Consider the following 21,214-nt stretch of genomic DNA (forward strand, 5'->3'; position numbering starts at 1 on the left):
CAAAAGAAAAAGAAATTCGAAATTACATAGAATAGAATAGGAAAAAATGAATACATTTTACAAATGCTCAATCCAGATCTCTTGAATCGTATGTCAGTGTAGATTCTTTATATATACCAGTTGCAAATCCTTTTGTCTTTTTATTGTTGTTATTAATTTCATAATGTACGTACACCTAATCATGACTAAGCAAATTGCGAATTACCGAAATGAACTTTATGTCAAAGTACGAATTGCATTGATGAAATATTCATTCATTCAATAAACTTAAAGACCGCCTTATCCATAGAATTACCGTTTATCGGAAAAAAAATTGGCCAGAAATATATACATAGGCCACACCTTTTTAAGGTTGTTCTGGTCGATTTTTTTTTCTCTCTTCTCTTTTTCACTTTTGATTGTTCAATGTGTACATGTGCATTGAATTCATTCATTCATTCAGTTTTATTCCAATTCACACTTATCATTCGATTTTTTTGGTTTTTGGTTAAATTCAATACCACTACTACTGATTGCGGTCAATTGCGGTTGGTTGGATTTAAAATTTTGGATATCGGCATAGGAAACAGAAGAGAGAGAGAGAGAGAGAGAGAGAGAGAGCGTATGTATTCACTGAAGAGGGGTGATGATGGACACTTGTGTAATCGACGCTTTTTGAAAAAATTGAAATCATTTGATGTTTGGTTGTCATACAACGTGGTCGTTCGTTTAATTGAATAACTGTGTATTTTTTATGAATTGAATTTTTTTTTGTTTGTTTTGTTTACAAACTTTTTTTTAAAACCAAACATAAACATTTTTCTGTAATGTTTTTTTTAATTTACAAAATAAAAAAGACAATCGATTTCTTCTAATGAATCAACAAGCGGTATAATCATCGAATAGAATACAAATGATAAATCAATTAGTTACAATGATCATCGAATAGATTTTGTTCAAATCATTATCATTGTTGCATCATCGATTTAATCATTCAACCTGGCTAATTCTGGTTCGCATGTTCGTAGAATCTGTATGTATCGGGTAAGTTGAAAACATTTGATATATTTGAAAAGATTGAAACTTAAGATAATTTAGTGATAGCAGAGTGAAAAAAAAATTATATTTTTTGGCTGATGTTTACGTTTTTTTTAAAAAATTCTGTGTGAAAGACATTTTGTTATGTTAAGCAACAACAACAATCTTTTTTTTAATTATTTTATTTTTATTTTTATTTTTTTTTTTTGCTTGAGAGTTGTTTAGGCTTATTGCCAATAAACAGAAAGAATTAAATAATATCCGAATATGCGGGAATTTTTTTTTCTTATTCAAAAAAAAAAAAAAAAAAAACAACAAAAATAATTCTTGTGAAAAGCGAAGTAAAAAAAAAATCAAATTATTCTAGAAAATTCTTTTTACACAAAAAAAATAAAACGTTCGAATCGACAACATTAATTTATTCGATTCTAATTCTACATCAAAAGCTTGACTAATGTGTATTTAGTGTTTTTTTTTCGTATGTCCGCCACACTTTTTCTCTTTTTTTTCTATCTATTTTGGCTTTAGATTTGGTTATAAATTTTCTTCGTTTTTTTTTGGTCTTCCAAGTAGCAAAAGTCAATCTTTTATATAATAAACATTGAAAAAAATGAAGCTTATGCAAGAAATAAACATAGAAAAAAAATAAACAAAAAAATGAATCATCCATCAATAATGTTTGATTGAATAATTGAAAACAGAGCAACAAAAATCAAAATCATAAAAGGATAATGAACCAATAAGTTTCATGCAGGTAAAAAAAGGGTTAATACATTCAAAAAAAATAAAATAAATGTGTTAATTTTGTTGTTGTTGTTTTCGATCTTCGTTGAAAATTTATTACCTTGATTGGCAGGCTACCGTTTTATAATGTTTCTATTTTATTTTTTTCACTCAAACTGGTTTGATTTAACGATTCATTCATTTAATGATCAGGAAAAAGAACCCTTTCACTATCGATTTCAGAGATTTTAGATAGGAAAATTTGTGATAATATTCTATTAACTTTTGATTTTTTCGGTTGACAATATTCAAACACAAATCAATGAATAACAATCCATGTTTGCATTTGTAATTGGTTTTTTTCAAATATAAATTTTTGTGGTGATAATTAATAGTGTTTTTTTTCAATTCAATAGTTATTTATTTGTTTGTTTCTCTACATTTTCTCGGCTTATCATGTTTGTTTTTGTTTTTGTCATAGTTAATTGAACCAAAACAGACATTAAATTATTGGTTCTGCTGCTTGATAATGGTTGATTTAGTTTATTTATGTGTGCCTAACGGTTTATCATTTATCGATAAGCTACCCTATGATAAAATTAACCATTGATTGATCGTTGATGATGATAAATAACAATAATGATTGATATTTTTGGTTTTTTCGTGAAATGATTGATATTTCTATCGTTACAATTGGACTTTATGTTCAAAGATCTTCTTAAAATTTCATTTATTTTTGTGGTTGTTGTTCAAAGCTAAGCTAAACTTCGATGATGCAATCTTTGTATTTTCGATTTTTCTTTTTCTTCTTCTTACTGTTGCATCATTCAAACATATTCAGAATTTTTTTTTGACGGGGGGTGTTTGTTTACATTTCGTTTTGTCTCTATTTTTTTTTCGTTCGATGTTCATTGACGGTTGATGGTGTATGGTGTGTATTTTACGATCAAAAACCAATATAATTCACTCTACACCTTAATAAAAACAGGTGTCCATAACAAATGAAAATAGCCTGAACTTTTAGCCTTAAGGTCATTATTGTCGAAAAAAAACGAAAATGTTACGTTTTTATTTCATGAAAAGTTTACTATCGTCCTTGGGACCTTAGTGGTTTGTTGTTTCAATTTTTTTTCGATTGAAAATTGGGTTTTTTTTTGGTTGTTGTTGCTATGCTTTATCATTCAAACACTTGTTGTTGTCGAGATTTGTTCGTTTTTTTGTTCGTAATGTTTTAGTTTATGTCGTTCGATCATTCATGGTCAAATCAATCAATGGGTCTTCTTTTACAAAATCTTTAGATTTTTCTTTTTTGGTGATTTCTTTGTTGAATTTAGAAACGACAACAAAGACACAGACAGTAGCCATTGAAATAAAAAGTTTTTGTTGTTGTTGTTGTTGTTGATATTGTATCATGAATATAAATCTAAAAGATATGATTCATACATTGTGAAAGTATTATCTTTTTGTTTCTGGTATTGTTTTGATTGATTGTTTTTGTTTTTTTTTCATTCTATTTTTTTTCTAATCTTTGTTTTTTTGTTTATTTTTTGATTATGACATATATAGAATTGATTGAATTAACAACATTGGATATTTGAACCAAGAAAAAAATGAATAATTCAAATCTAGAAGATTTTCTAACCAATAACACTATGAATCGTTGTATCAATCCATTACAATCTGAAACAATTTCATCGATTAATGATAATAGTGGTTCATCATTTATGACAACAACAACAACAACAGAAATTGTTACAAATAATTGCATTAATACCCCGACTACAACATCAATTCGACCACGTCCAATTTCAGTATCGGCATTTAGTTTTGATAGTGGTTTTGAAGTTTCACCATTTTCTAAATCATTCATTTCCATTTGGTGTAGAATCGGTACCGAATATAATATTGACAAATAATATTAACAACAATTGTACATCAACAGCAACAACAACAACAGCTATGGCTACAAATACATCAATGAATTCGATGATTGTACAAGAAGATTATGAAGGTATCGATGATGAATTAATTTCAATTGATCATCATTTTACACCGATTCATTCGCCTGCTGTTGTTAATCGAAATTCATCTACTACACAGATGATGAATCATTTTACACAACGACAACAGGCATTCAATTTGGCCATACAAAGACAAGAAAATCGTTTAGTAAAAAATGAAATGGAAAATAATAATAATAATAATGATTCAAATTTTCCGAATGCATATCAATATGATATATTTTCTTTTGAAGAAGTTGGTGATGATGATGTTTTTCTTAATGATAATGAAAATATTGATGATCATCAGCATCAAGAATTAATGATAGAACGAGAATGGTATCAACCGATACGACCTAGTTGTTCAATGGCATTGATGTACGATGATGACAACAACAATAACAATGAAGAATATCAAGTACAAATGGAGCATATTGAACGTGAGCCAAATTTAAGCATAACAACAAGTTCGAGTACAAGTCGTTGTTCAAGTACACCGATTCCAATTCCTGGTGCTAGTACATATGGTCGTCATCGTTATCGTTCACCACAATTAATGGAAAATGATGATGACATTAATGAAAATTTTTCAAATGATTTTATTGATGGTACAAGTGCAAGTCATTTTATGGCCGAACAAAATGAACCCGAATTTAGCCTTCCAAATGGCCGTCGAATGCCTTATTTTCATCGAATGGCACCACGATTGAATCGAAGCAATGTTTTTAATTCATTGTTCGATAATGACAATAATGATGCGGATAATTCAGCTGTTTCAATCATCAATAATAATAATAATCGTCCGCATCAATTTGGTTCACGATTTCAACTTTCTTTATCAATGATTCAAGGTTATCGTGATCAATCTGAATGTCATAGTCCACCACCACTTCCAACAATACCATTGAATGAAATCCAAATGGCATCAGGATTTTCTTTTCGTTTTGGACGTCAATCACCGAATCATTTTTTGATTAATTCACAAAATTCTCGTAATTCTCAATTGTTTCAATCAACAATCAATGAAATTTATGCCAATCAAACATTGTATGGATCTCGAAGTTTATTATCACCAATTATCGAAATGGAAAATGATGACGATGAACGTAAGTTTAACCTTTATAATATCCATATCTTTATTTTTACTTCTGAACAAAAAATTTTCATCTATATTCACTTTCTCTCGATAAGCAAACGTAATGATAACGTTTTTTTTCGCGTGCTATACACATACACTGCACACGTATTGACCGTTGTCCATACATGCTCACTATACATGTTCACCCGAAATTCGTTGTTCATTCATTTGTTATTATAATGATTATTACGAGGTAAAAAAATCTATTGTATCCATAAGTAGGGGTGGACGATATAATGGATCATTTGACCATATGATTTCTATGTTTTGTGTTATGACCACCACCTGTTAAGGGTCAACATGTTACACACTTTCTCACGGTTTTTCATTCCAAAAAAAAATCACCCTTAGATCTATTGATTTGATTTCCATTTTTTCCTCAGTTATTGTCAATTGACAATTGTCCAGTATTGTTGTTATTGTTGTTGTTGTTGTTTTTTGCTCTTAAAAGTATTAGACGGAGAGTAAAAAAAATAGAAATCCCAGATAGTAGCTAGTAAAAAAAAAGATTTCAACATAACCGTAATACAGTTAGTCAGGTTAATAGTAGGTGTTATATGTTTGACCAGAGAGTGAGAGAGATATTGATTTTGGAATTGATGATGCTCAAATAAGCAAATATTAAAAATGAAGAATGGAGCTGTCAAATGTTTAAACTAGGTCAATTTTGATATTTTTTTTAGACTGTTCGTATTTGGGTACGTATTTGGCTTATATCTAATCTAAATAAATAAATATAAAGTATTTGAATAGATAGATGAAATGATGATAGGAAAACTCTTTATTTGTTTTTTCAAAAAAAAAAAAAAAATCCTTGAGATCTATTTTTTTCAAGTTGACCTTTATTGATCTCATATTTTTTTTTAGTGATTTTCAATCAAATCACATCAAATCGAATAATTATTTATTGATTCAATGAATATTTGATCAACAAAAACAAGATAAAAATAAAAGAGCAATGGCTCCTTCCTTTATGGAAATCTAAATAAATAAATAAAGAAAATGGTGTTTTTTGATGGAAATGATTAGTATGATAATTTTTTTTCTTATTTTGATTTCCCGTTTGAATTTAATGTCATTGATTAGTGTGTGTGTGTAGTATGAATTGAAATTGGTTAGCTTAGGGTTTTTCTACTCTACTCTATATGTGTAAAGATTGTTGCTGACCTTGAGGTGAATTTATAAAATATCTGGGCTCAATAATATATCGATAGAAAAGAAGAAGAAGAAAAAAACTCCGTATCACATCACACATTTTGTGCAACTTAAAAAAATAAAAGCCAAAAGAGAAAAACTGTATTTTAGGTAAACATATGTGTTTGTGTGTGTATGTTTAACATGTCAAAGTTCATTTAATACGGAGTTGAAGAAAAGAAAAAAAAATTCCCGGGCTCAATATATGATTTTTTTCTTTTTTTCTTCTTCATTGTGCTACCATTTGACCATCATCATTGATGATCAATGGAAATGAAGAAAAAAAACTATAGTGATGATGGTGTAATCATACACACACACAAACATAGCCCTAAAGGGCAATTGTTCGTGATTTTGGTGTTCAACATATTACACCAAAATGAATGAATAAGAAAAAAAAATTGGCTGACAGATTTGATGATGAGATGAGAGTACCGGGATTTCGAAAAAAAAATCCTAAAGATGAACGGTAATCATCTTCAGCATCGTCCGCAACATTTTTTTTTGTTTTGTTTCTAGCTGTTGTATCCATACAAAGATGCTAAATTTTTATAATAATGATATATAAATCGATAGAAAGAAGGAAAGAAAATGAAAAATTTTCCTGGGCGCCATTATAATAATTATCTATTGATTGATTATTTGTGATTGATTGATTGATTGACTAATCACTCTAATCCTGATTACTTATTGATGATGATGATAGTAGTGTGTGTGATAATTATATTATCGTTTGATTTTTTTTAAAATAAATATAAACGACCAAGCAAGCTTCAGGGCAAATCAATTTACAATATTCTCTTCTTTCTTTCGTATATTTGGGTGCATACAAAAATTAACTTTTTTTTCTTCTTCTTTTTTGATTTGACTAAATAAGTATTAATGTAATGTGATCACTGATTTACCTTTGATTTTGATGATGATGATGATCTAGGTTAAGTTTAATTTCTTGATTTAGAAACAGAGATTTGTTGTTTCATCACTAATCTCTAATTCTTAGTGAGAAATTTACACCAAAAAACAACGAAAAAAAAATTGAAAAATTGGATAATTATAAATTACATAATTATGAAATTGAATATTCTTAGTTGAATTTTGACAGCAACAAAAAACATCATAATTACTAAATGTTGCAGAAGAAACAGTGAGAAATCTGATATCAATGTTGACAATGATTTTTTTTTTTTTGACCATCATTAACAACGATGAAATACATTTTAAACAAAAATTCTTGCTTTCTGGGAGCCTTATTTTTTTTCTTTTGGTTATTTTTAGAATCTTCTGGACCTTTTTTTTCTTTTCATTTTCTTTATTTGTAAGAAAATGAAAAAAAAATCTTTTAAAACCCGGCGCTTATCATTGCATCATGATCATCATCAATGATGTGTGTGTTTGTGTGCGGCCGTTGAATTTGTTTTTGTTTTCGTGAAAAAAAAAGAAAGAAAGAAAAACATTCTATTGATGTTCACATTTTGGATGGTGGTGGAAGAAAAAAAAATATATATTTCCAAATGTTTATACTTGTTTTGCCAACATAACATCATCATCAATGACAACAAAACAAAACAAAAAAAAATTGTGGATGCGTTTTTTTTTCTAGTTTCCCGAAATTCAAATTCGGTTTGGATGCAAAGTGAGAGGGAGAAAATGTTTGAAAATTCAACTACTGTTTTTTTCGTAATTCTTAAACTAAGAAAAAAAATGATAAAGATGATGGTTTTTTTTCTCTAGTTTAGTTTGTGGTGGTTATTGCTCTCTCTCCCCGTTTCTCTCTCGGTCTCTCTCTAACTTTTTCTCGCCAAAATAATGTCCACACATGTTTGTAAATTTCAGTAAATTATCAACAACAAAAAAACACATACACTGTATGTGAAATGAAAAAAACGGCCATTTTGTTTTTTATTTTTGCTTGGTATTCATCATCATCATCATTGATGAGCTATACTCTAAGTAAAGTGAAGAGAAAAATAAACCAAACACTATCGAATTTCATTCAAATTTAATGATAGTAATCATCATCATCATCATCAACAGAGAAAAAAAACAGTGAAATAAAGAATAATATGATAAAATATGACAATCCTTATGATGATGATTATTATTATTATTATTATGGATAAATATCCAACATTATTGTAAAATGGAAACAGACAAAAAAAAATAAGAATATATTTTTTATCTTGATTAAGATGATGATGATGATGAATTTTAAATGATGATTTCATTTTAATAATAGGGTTTTTCTTTTGCTTATTTTCTGATCCATTGAATATAATAATGTTATATAATAAATCCAATGAATATCAAATCATTTATTTAACTTTTTTTTTCCCAATTTGCAAACGATTCGATTAATCGATTGTTTGCGTGTATTGACTTTTTTCGGTTTTTGGTTTTTGGCTTTGCTTTGTTACCGCTGTAGAATCAATCATTAGATCAATGAAAATGATTAGGAATGAGAAAAAAAGGTGTTGAATCTTTTTTTCTGTTGATTTCGAAGAAACTTTCACGGAAAGATAATATTCCTAACAATCATGTAGGCGTTTGATTCTTTATATTATCATATAGCATTAGAAACATATGTCACGATTTTTGTTTTCTGGAAAATTTTAAAATCAAAAAATTTTCTTTACATTATGATTATTTTATCATCATTTTTTCTGTGTCTATTCTATGTGTTTGGTTATTTAATCGATAATTTGAATTGTGTGTTGAATTGATTCGAAACATTTTTTTTTCATTATCAAACAACAATAATTTGCCGAGAGGATAAGGATCTTTTTTTTTTTTTTTTTGTTGGTGGAAATTTGATTTGATTTTTTATTTTTAATTCAAAGGAATCAACAACAACAAAAAATCACATCCTATTGACAAATAATAATGATGACTCGTGACCAGACACACACATAATTTTATCATCAATGATGTTGATGATGACTCGTGTCTTACACGAGACTTGAAGATTTTCTTCTTTAAGGATTTTTTCTTTTCCAACATTATCAATCAACACCCTGTGTATAAAAAAGAAAGAAAGACTGAATTTACCATAATGTTCAGCATCTCTATCATGATGTTAATGGTTTTTGATCGTTTTGTTTGTTTTTTTATTTTACCTTTACGTTTACACACACACCGAACACACAATTTTATATTCGCATGTCGTTATTATTCATCGGATAGTCAATTTTTGTTGTTGTTGTTGCTTTCGTTGCTGGTAAACAAATCATCAAACGATAAAGATTTAAAAACATCCCGAAAAAAAAGCTTTTACTTTTCCTATGGTTGTTAGTTTTGTGTTTGTTGAATGTTGACATTCGATTCATATCGATCGATTGATGCGGCGATACTCGGTGCTTTTTTTTTGGCTGAGTGTTTTTATTTATTTTTATTTTCTTCATCATTCTGTTTTCTTTCTTTCTTTTTTCATACATCATCATGATGGTCAAATCGATGATGTGTTTATGTGTGTGAAGTGAAACGAATCGTAATTTTTGGTGATCATTATCGTTAAGAGAGTAGAAGATGTGTCTTATCATCAGTAACTCAAAGCTAATTGACAAATAATTAATTTTAGGAAGATTTTTTTTTTGATTCTTGATCAAAATCCTGACTGTGTTTTGTTGATATGTCACCATTATCAATATTTTTGTTTTTATGTGGCCAGAAAAAAAATCAAGATTGATCGATCGATTCTTTTTTTTCGAGAAAAAGATTATCGTCTTATCACTTTATGGTGATTTTTTTGTTGTTTTTTTTATTTCTCAAACGATAGATACACACAAACCGGTCAATAACCCGTTCGATCAATGACCAAATGGTTAATGGGGATGATCCATTAATTTTTTTAAAAAATGATAATTTAAAATCTTAATTAAATTAGTTTTTTTTTGAAAAAAATGATGCACAATTAAACTTTTTCCCTAAACTGAATCAAACACACACACTTAATCTGATTTCCATTTAATTTTTGTCCAATAATTTTCTTCTTTAGCTGTCATTATTCCACATCAACATCAAATCATTATTTACGATATTTCTTTTGTTTTGTTTTTTTTTCAAAATCATAATCTTGTGTCCAAATAGTATTTTCGTAAAAATTAAATCAGCTAGATAAATAGATAAAGTATGAGTACGAGAATCGTTTTCTTCTTCTTCGTTACTTGTCCTCCATCATCATCATAATCATCGTCGTTTTATTCAAACTCAATATTGATGATTATGATACACATTTGTCCATGGCCAGTTTAAGTCAAGTTTTTTTCTTCTTCTTCTTTTTGAAGAAACTTGAAAAGATTGAAAGATTGTTTTTTTTCAACCATTTTTATCATTCAGAATAGAATTAAAGAAGCAAGAATAAAATCCAGTTTTGCTTTCTTGTCGTCGTCATCGTCATCATCGTCGATGACGATATGATATGATTATGTCGGGTGTGTAAACACCCTAATGGTCAATGATGATATTTGAAAAAAAATGGTGAAAATTGAATTAGTTTTTTTTTCTCTCTCTCTCTCCTTAGAGAGATGCTTATTTCTAACAAAAACAAAAAAAACTAGAGATAGATGGATGGATAGATATTGACCGCTGGTCGTTTTTTTTAAGATTTTTCAATTTAAAAAAAAACAAACGAACAAACGTTTTTCGTATGATGATCGCATGACACATTATGATCGTCATCATCATCATCCGTCGTTTACCATCACTGCATCAACAATAACCAAAAAAAGAAAAAAAACGATAATTGCTTGACATTTTCATCGGTCATTCGGACCTGTCGTATAATTTTCGTTCGTTTCGTTTAGTTTTTTTTTCTGCCTTAAATAAATTTTCACCATCTTTTACACACAAACGAACAAACAAGCAACAAAAAATGAAAGAACAAACAGATGATGATGATGGAGAATTGAAAAGTTGTCATGTAAGAAAGAGAGAGAGAAAGGTTGTAGTTCAAATTTTGAATTCTGTTTTTTAAAAAAAAGTAAAATATATTCATCCCATTCATCATTCATTTTTCGTTTTGTTGTTGTTTAGTTTGTTGGTCCCTGATCAAATCATAAAGTGCTCGATGGTAGTGATGGTAGATGATGATGATTGACCATCACCATTATTCACCATCACCACCACCACCAAAAAGGTCGTTGTTTTTTTTGTTGTTGTTTCTACGATTTTAAAAACATCATTTTTTTCGATAGCAAACTAAATGATGATGATGATGATGATGGAGATCAAAAAAAGGGCAAAGGTCAGGTACATCGTTACATCATTATATTTATTATAGTAAAAAAAATGAAGAGAGAGAAAGAAAAAAAATAGTAAAAATAAAACGAATAATGATAATATCTATTAGTAACCAGTAGTGATGTGTAAAATGAACACAATTCGATCGAATAATGTTTCAAAAATGAATATTGTGAGTTTGTATCGTTTTTTTTTCATTTCGTTCTGTTGTTTTTTTTTCTTTTGATTATAATGATGATCACTATGGTCATCATCATCATCATCACGATGATGATCAAATCTTGATGATGGTGGTGATCATCATCATCGAAATCATTTTTATTCAATGTTGTAATTTTACCATTTTTATTTCCATATCGATTGTCATTATAATCATTATTATCATCATCATCATCAAATGACAGGTTTTCTCTTGGTTTAACCTGATGATGATGATGATTTTTCCATTTTCTATTTTCTTATGATTGTTTTTTTCCCTTATTTAATAATTGGCAATTTGAAATGATGAATGTTTATTTCACCTGTTTTTTTTGGGATAAGGTGTGAATATCGATAGATGTTTTGTGAACGTGTGTGTGTGACATGTATTTTTTATTTTTTTCTTCTTTTTTTTGTTTGTATGAATCACTTTGGATGTTTAGGTGAAAATTTATTCAACCGAAACCAAAATATTCAGTTAGTTAATAATCATTTGCTTTGGTGCTAATTTTTAATAGATTTTTCGTTTTTTTTTGTTTTTTGAAATTTCAAATTCATCTTGTTTTTGGCATGGATGAATAATGTTTTGTTCTTTTTTCAAAACAAAACAAAACAAAAATCTACAATGGCGCCCGATAGTAAAAAAAGGTGGAGCCTGGTTATCTATCTATATATATAAATAAACAAGAAATAACAAAAGAATGGACATTATAAATGACCAGTGTCCACTTTTTGTACATACACACACAGACACACATACCAACATTCCAACCCAATCTTTAATCGAAAAATGGTTTGTTACTCTTATGAATGTATAGTAGTTTTATATAAAAAAAAATATGACGCCTTCGTTGTAGTGCTGCCTACATGCATTCATTCAACATTCTTCATTGATGTAGAAGATAATGATGATGATGAAAAATAGCATTTTTTTTCAAACTCTGGAATGTTTGGAATGACTAAAATGTGAAATGCCTGCCTATGTCCAACCTGAAAATTTCTATTTGTGTGTGAATAGTATGCATTTTTCAACATTATAGCGCTCCCGCTATTTTTATATAAATCAAACTGTATAGATAGATAGTTTTAAACATCATCATTAGATTAGGAGTCATAAGACGAACCAGCCTTTTTCCTATTTTTTTTTTGTGGCTATTTTTATCTATATGTTTTATAGTTTGTTTAAAGTAATTTGATAATTTTTCATTGTTTTTTCATTCTTTTACAAAATAAAGATTTACAATTTCCAATGAGTCTTGATTCTAATGATGTTCAACAATCATCATCATCATCATTACGTATGGAACCGATAATGGAACAATTGGATACAAATGAATCAAATGAACAAATAATACGTAATGATTCATTATCATCATCATCATCATCATCGAATAATGATAATAATCGACCATCAATGGATGTTGATCTTGTACCATTAATGGATCGTCGTTTAAATTCTTGTTGCCAATGTCGTCAACATAATAATAATAATAATAATAATGTTGCTGCTAATTCAATAACAACAACAAGAAAATCAACAATTGCACCATTACCGGATGTTGTTCTCATACCGAAATTGGTAACAAATCGTTCAAATAAACAACATCATCAACGCAATACTTTGCTTTCATTTCATGAAGTGCCTTATCATCATCATAATGATGATTCCTTTAGTCATAATCATCATCATCATCATCATCATTCAAATGAACGTCGAACAATGTCCGTATCATTACCAATTGATTTTGAAAAGATTTCTGAACTTGGTAATGAATTACGACAAATTTCTCATAAATTTCATATGTTAAAGGTTAGTGAAAAAAAAGAATTGAAAACGATTATTTAAATTTTCTCACTTAACATTTATGATGTAAACATCAACTCCTACGCCAGATTTATTTTAAAAAAGAAAACATTCAAATCATTATTATTCAAAGTTTTTTTTTGGCTAAAATGAACTCGAAAAAAAATTTACAAAAACTATTACCATAGACTATTATGATGGATTATTTATGTGGTAATCTACCGTGTCTGTAAATCCATTTGCTCCATTATAATATAATAATATCGAGCTGTCAAAAAAAAGAAAAATTCATACATTTTTTGTTTCTCGCTGCCAAACATCTTGATTTTTGATTTTTTTTTCTTTCTATTCAATGTGAATAGAAAAATTAAGAATTTACATGATGTATTGTCGTCGTCTTTCTCGACACTCTTTATGCAATATCAATCAATGGCAGTCAACAACCAAAAAAGATTCTTTATGAAAATCTAACCGTAAAATCTGATTGAATTAACATGAGGAAGAAACTCTCTATCTGCAACAACAACAACAACAAAATTGCTACAATTTAGGCCTTTTCCTTATCATCCAATAGCTTTTTCTTATCTCTTTTAAGGATAAATATCATTATATGATCACTGCTCATCCATCATTCTTGTATATTTTTTTTTCTTTTTAATTCACTGATCTTCTAAATGTTCATCATCATCATCTTCCTACTTCTTTTTTGGTGAAACGCTACTGTGATTGTGTACCATAAAGATTTTTTTTCCTTCTTCTTTCATTTTTGATGATCTTCTTGGGCAATAAGAAAATCTTCACGCTGACAGAAATGAAAAAAAATACAAACCATTTTTTTTCTTTTTGCTATCAAGAGTTATATAAGATTATATTCCCTATTTTTTTTCCTAAAATGATGATGATGATGATGATCTTGATTGGATTTCAATTTGTTTGTTTCGCTCTCTCTCTCTCTCTCTCTCTCTCTCTTTTTCATTTCATCTCTTGTCTAGAAAGATCTGTTTTGTTAATAGTTGACTGGTTGGTTATCGCTTTATGGTTTTTTTTCCTTCTTATTTTATGTGCGATATCAATATTTGTCTTCGCTCTCTCTTGTTTCGTTGTTGTTGATTCCTTGATGTTTTTTCTACCCAATTCAACAACAACATTGAAAAATCATCATGTGTCCAATTTTGGCCAAATTTTCTCTTTTTATATATTTGCCCAATATTATATTAGGATGATGATTATTATTAACATAGAAACTGCATTTAAAAAAACTATGTTTACATTTTTCTTTTTCGTTTTTCGTTTAAGTTATAATTTGCTTAGGATATGTTAGTGTATGTGTGTATTTTGTCATTTATGTCACCCAAAATGTTTTTTTTTCTCTTTGCTCTGTTGTTTGATTCTGTCATTGTGTGTGTGTGTAAGGAGAAAAGATGGAGAAAAATATTGTGAAATGAAAGATAACGTTGTATTTAGAGTTTACTTTTTTTCACTTATTATTTTTCAGCAATTGAGCAAAATTTATATATTTGTTCGGTTGTCCCATTTATAATCAGTCAACGTTTTTTTTTCTGTTTTTTGTTTTCCTCTACCCCTCGATATATTATCATCGTGATCAACCTGGATCGATAGAATGATGTGAACAAGGACAATAGCTTTCTATGACCTTTTTCTTTCATCTTTCTCTCGGTTGGATCTCTTTGTTCATTAATATCGTTATATGATGTTTAACATGGGGAGAGAGAGAGTGTAGATAGGTAGGATCATGAAATGAAACCCGGATAATAATAATAATAATAAAGGAAATTTTTTACACGTGCAGCCAATGTCATTTCACGTGAATCTTATTTCACATTCCAATGTTGGATGCTTAAAATATTTTCTGTCAAAAATCAAATACCGTTATTTGTCCGGGATTTTATCATTTTCTTTCTCATTGTTATAACTTTTGAATATTAATGTATTCATGAAGTAGGTGAAGGGCATTTGCCTTCTGTATCTCTCTAACCAAGAAAAACGAATTGAAGATAACTTATTTGATGCTCAATAAAATTGACATTCTCCAAATCAAAGCATCAAATCAAATCGATTTGGCCTTTTCCATTCACACATATAACCTTTAATGATAACTATTCTGTTCGTGTAGGTGATGCTTATGATGAAAACTTAATTTTTTTTTCGTTCGTTCGTTTTGTAAGTAAAAATTATTATATAAGCCTGACCTGTGTGTGTAGGTCAAGATAGTCAAAATAGTGGAACTAAATGGAAAATAAAATTTTATAAAACAGCGGTGTATGTGTGTATATGTGACCCAAAACTATTTACGAACAAAAAAAAACAAATCAACACACCAATATTAATAGACATCAAAATAATAATATCCAAAAAACCATATGCTCTCGTGCAATCATTTTTATTCAATTTTGAACTTTCGCTCTCGTTATTTTTCAACTTTTCAATTTCATTTTGAAAAAAAATATTTTCCCCATTATTATTGAGTTGGTTGGTAGAATGTTGGCCATATATCCAATGTGGTATTTGGATTTGAACCGACCCATTCCCGACAATACCCGATAAAATTAGGAAAATCATAATTTAGCAAGGATTGGACATTTTGGAAAGAGAGAAAAAAAGAGAAAGGAAAAAAAGATCCTAAGGTATGATGGAAAAGAGAGAAAACAAACCGTTACAAACGATTGATTTTTCGTTAAATTTACATTTGCGTGGGAATGTATGTTTTTTTTATGTGACAAAAAAAAATTAGTTCAATCAATTCGGTTGTATTAGATTGAAAGATGTAGATTGATGATGAGATATTGAATGAAATGACCAAACTGCTAGTAGGTAGTTAGAAATTATGTCTAATTTAATTTGGAAGCCGGATTTTCATCTTCTACCAAAATGTCAATAGGTCAAACAAAAATATTCTTCATAATATGAACATTATGGTTTGCCAAAATGATTGATTATCATATCAGTTTTTTTTGTTGTTTTCTCCTGGTTGCCATATAACATCTTCAACAAAAATTAGCAAGATTTTATCAAAGATGATGCTTAACTGAATTAATTAGTTTATTTCCATATAATCAAATTTTCGATCGAAAATCATGATAATAATGTTTTTTTTTTTGGCTAAACACTATTACATAATCGAAACAGATTAGCTTCATGTTCATTTCTTCTTCTTTGTCTATACACCTACACAATTAAGAAGAAAAAAAATAGAACCCGGTATTTGAAATTAATATCAAGAAGCGTTCTGTGGTTGTTGTTGTTGTTGTTTTATTATTATCATTTTCACATCCCCGATTATCATCATTATCACGAATATCCATAGATTACCCTCAAAAAGAAAAGAAATAATAAATCTCAACCAACCAACCAACCAAAAAATGATGGTAAATAATCATTCGATGGATGGATCAACAAAAAAAAAATTATCCATTATCTCTTGACAAGAGTGAGAGAGAAAAATCATTTGTTGTTCAAAATGTGTTTGTATTTGAAAATTACACACACAAACACACACACAACACATAAATAATGATGATGATCTTGATATCTATATGTTTTCATATACGATGATGATGATGATGATGGAAAGGATACCCTTTTGACCTTTGTATAAATATATTGTTTGTGTGTGTGTTTGTGTCTACAATCTAACCATTTCCAATAACACTTGATGATGATGATGATTATCACATAACCATTGGCGTTGATAATGTAGATGATGATGATGATCATCATCATCCATGTCATTATATTATCATCATCATCATCATTGATGTTGTTTGATGGCGTCTTGTGTGTGTGTGTGTTAATACAAAACATATTGAATAAATGAAAATTTAATTTGATTCGATCTGATTCCTACTTTTCTTTCCTTGATACCTGATGATGATGATCTTCATCATGTTTTTAATATTTACCTTTTTTTTCTCTCTCTCTCTCTCTCTCTCTCTCTCCAGTTTCCAGGTTTGATTATCCATTGTTTCTTGTTCGACAAAATCTTATAGTTTTTTTTTTTTTTGTTTGGTTGATCGAGATCAAAATATAAAGCCAACAACAACAGCAAAAACTAAGAAGAAAAAAAGTTGAATCTTTTTTTCTCTGTTTTGGTCAAGATGTGATTTAGTATTATGTGATGTTAAGGTCTTTTAGGTCAATCAACATACACATATATTATCTCTTTTCAATGTTTCTTGTCTTTGTTGCTTATCATTCAAATTTGAATTGATGTTTGGTTTGGTTTGGTTTTTTTTACTTTATTCAATACACACTTACACACACAGTGAACAGTTATAGCTTTTTTTTCTTGATCATCATCATCTTGATCATCATTGGAATAATTATTATTCGTTAGTTTTTTTTCTCTCATTTTCATAGAAAAGTGTGATGATGATGATGAGCGTATTAAACAACAACAACAACAACATCGTAATGTTGTTTTGGGCTTCTGGGTGCGCAAATATAATGCAATATGATGATTTTTATTTTTCCATTCGAAAACTGATGTTTGGATGCTGTATCGAGAGAGAGAGAGAGAGAGAGAGAGAGAGAGAGAGAGAGAGAGAGAGAGAGAGAGAGAGAGAGAGAGAGAGAGAGAGAGAGAGAGAGAGAGAGAGAGAGAGAAAGATGCTGAGTGATGATTGTGTGTGTGTTTGTCCATCGTTTCTATTTCGTCATCGAGTTTATTATTTTTTTCTTCTTCTTCGTTATTCGATTTGTCCGGGCTTCTTTTTTCCCTCTCCATCATCATCTTTGTATAGTATTTTTTTTTCTCCTTACTTTTTTTTTTGGTCCCGGGAATAGTAAAAAAAAAAATAATATTAAAGAAAAAAAAAATACAACCGATGCAGTCAATCGTAATGCCAGTTAGTAAGTTGATTTGAGCTGCTGTTACTTTTTGTTGTTGTTGTTGTTGTTGTTGCTTGAAAATTGAATGAAACCGAATATCGAATGAAGTGATTGACTGACTTGGTTGATTATGAATCCGATTTTTTTTCTTTCTTTCTTTGCATCATCGTTTAGGTCAATGTAATGATTTTTTATATTTCGTTTTCCTTACTCCCACTTATCTTTTTTGTTTTTTTTTCTGCTTTATAAAATGGTCATCGTGAATAATACAACAAATGTTTGCGCAAAGATTTTCAATTCTTGTTTTTTTTGTTGACCTTTTTTTCTGATCACAATGATCGACAGTGTCATTTTTATTGGTTTTATTGAAGATATAAAAGAATAGTGATCATTGAAAATTTCAATGACCATCACTATCATCATAATAAACAAACGATGGTCATTATCAATATTCATCATATCGATGATGATAGATAGATAGATATTAGCTGAAAAATGTCTTTCAATATTTTTCTATTTTTTCAAAATTCTGATTGAGAACAAAAACATAGCGATGAAAAGCTAAAGAGAAACTTTGTGACAAATAATGATGATGATGATGAAAATAATTTAATCGATCAATTTTTTTCATTCTTCCATAAGATTTTTATCAATTTTGAACTTTGACCGCAACAAAAATTGACCAATATTCTTCTTCATCAGTTAAATTTGACAATATCAATATTGTCAAATTTTAGTTTGCAAAAGTTTTTTTTTACTTTTAGAAATTTGATATTTGACGACCACTTGTTTTTTTTCTGTTTGTTTGTTTGTTTCAGATTCATTGATCTGGTGTTTTTTTCTCTTGTTTACGAAAAAAAGCTTATCTTTTTTTTTGTGCACGTGGTTCATCCATACATTCGGTCTGGCACACTTTTCTTGTTTTTTTGGAATGTTGAATTTGTTGTTGAAATTCCAGACCTCCTCACAAAAAAAAGATCAGAGTATCATCTTTTTTAAAAGATTCTAGTAATTTTCTTTTTAAAAAAAATCTGTTGATGTCATTTGATCCATTTTAATTGCATCATTTTCCTTTTGAACTAACTTTTGAATAACTTTTGAAAAACTTTTACAAAAATGTTCCAGACTAATTTATTGTTATTTATTCATTCAAATAGATTCAACGATCATCATCAAAAAATCATTTGGCTCATATGACACGAGATAATCATCATCATCATCAAACTGGTAATGGATCATCATCAACCATCAATGGTAATGAACAACATCATCAACAACAACAACAAACAAATAATGTTGCCATTAATATGATTCGTTCAATGTTGGAAATGATAACATTTTTATCAACAACATCAAATAATTCTTCTAATCAATCTACTGAACAATCATCTTCATCGATTTTTACCGTTAATAATTCCACTTTTTATACTGGATCATCATTAAATCAATCATCATCATCATCATCGTCAACAACAAAAACTGCTGCAAAATTGGATGATGAAAAAATTCCTTGAAAATCATCGATCAAAATAATCAAGAATTTCTATATTATTTTCTATAGAAATTTTCTCAATATTCTTTTCTTTTAATTTAAAAATTATATTCTAATCATATACTAGCAGTATACTTTAATTTAGTTTACAAATACACACATTATCTAGTTTTCTTTTCTTTTACATCCTTTTGTAATCATCATCATCAGGCAATCAAACAAAATAAATAAATATATCTATTTTTTTGAACAAATTTTTTTACATAAATATTTACCAATATTCATAGAGTGACCTTATTAACAAACAAACAAACATTTTTATCTTGAAAACATCTTTCTTTTGGCTCAATGTTTCATTATCATCATCTGTTGATTTCAATGAACAGAACTTATGGACTAATTCTCTCGATACACAATATTTGTCTATTTTTATTTAAAAGTTTACACAAGTTTCAATTTCATTTAATTTAATTTATTTTCTCCCCTTTCATATGATTATCATAATCTTTATTTTTGTCACAATTTCGTCTGGAATTAAATAATTTTTCTGTATGATTTCCCACCAATTCATTCACACAAATCAAAAAACATGATCAAGAATACAAAATTAACAAGAAAAAACTTGTCAAACAAACATGCTCAAACACACACACTACCATCACACAGCGTTTCACAAAAATGATCTCATCATAAATTCCTAAATCCTGTCCAGAATTTTTTTCTACAATTCAAAATTACTGCAAAAATTATTGTTTTTTTTTCTAAATTATTTAATTTTTTTTTGTGTTTTTCACTACGACGGGCTTTCAATAACCAAAATTTTTACACCGAAAAATTTGTTTTTTTCTTCACCTTTGAATTACAAAATCTTTTTTTTTTTTCTGTTCATTTTCATTGCCAATTGCTCATTTTTTTAAAAAAAACTGAATTAAAATCCTAATTATAATTGAAAAAAACTGATGCCTTTTTTGTAACAAGGATGCGCAACTTGACCGCAATTCGAATATCATTTTGTAATTTGAAAAAAAAACATCATTTATCGATTATCAATTAGGAAACGTGTGTTTTTTTGGTGAACCGATAAAACTAAATAAATACTTCGAGGTGGTTTTTTTTTTCGTTGGCGGAAAAATTTTTCAAATTTTTCAAATTCCTTTCGTTTGGAATTTCTTTGTTTTCTTTAGGAATTTCAACTATGCTAAAAATCTTAAGAATGTGTGCTTCTTGTTATTCGGTTTTGTTTGTTTATGTTTTTTTCATTCACAACAGCCATAAACAAATAAACAAAAATCGATTGACTGAAACTTTAAGCTAAAAAATGAATTATATCATAAAACAATTTGGAAATATGTAACCTTCTTCCAGATCATCATCATCTTATGAATGAAAATTAAAACAACGATAATGATAATTACCAAGCCAAAGAAAAAAGAATAATTATTCATTTCCGTTCATTGACAATTTTAATAATGATTTTTTTGCTGTTGTTGTTTTGGTTCAGAAAGCAAAGATATCAATTCAAATGATGTTTGGAAGAAAAAAAAACATTGAACACTGTACCGAGG

General features: G+C 28.5%; 1 protein-coding gene across 3 annotated transcripts; it reads left to right on the forward strand.

Annotated features, from left to right (window-relative positions):
* The first annotated feature begins 412 nt into the window (after positions 1-412).
* On the forward strand, positions 413-19,802 carry LOC113798878 (uncharacterized). Of its 3 annotated transcripts, none has more exons than XM_075820197.1 (4): positions 413-1,023; positions 3,307-4,846; positions 12,741-13,315; positions 19,315-19,802. In XM_075820197.1, exons 2-4 carry the CDS (start codon positions 3,700-3,702, stop codon positions 19,669-19,671), a joined length of 2,079 nt encoding a protein of 692 aa, XP_075676312.1. In that variant the 5' UTR covers positions 413-1,023; positions 3,307-3,699; the 3' UTR covers positions 19,672-19,802. The 3 variants fall into 3 exon arrangements, with proteins under 3 accessions (XP_075676312.1, XP_075676314.1, XP_075676315.1); XM_075820199.1 differs by having other exon boundaries at positions 413-1,012; XM_075820200.1 differs by lacking the exon at positions 413-1,023 and adding an exon at positions 3,195-3,212.
* Positions 19,803-21,214: the final 1,412 nt, after the last annotated feature.

This window comes from Dermatophagoides pteronyssinus, unplaced genomic scaffold (genome assembly GCF_027571235.1).
Source record: "Dermatophagoides pteronyssinus isolate colony J.1.1.1.1 unplaced genomic scaffold, Derpt_VIB-CSIC_2022.12 sq0006, whole genome shotgun sequence".
Lineage (NCBI taxonomy): Eukaryota > Metazoa > Arthropoda > Arachnida > Sarcoptiformes > Pyroglyphidae > Dermatophagoides > Dermatophagoides pteronyssinus.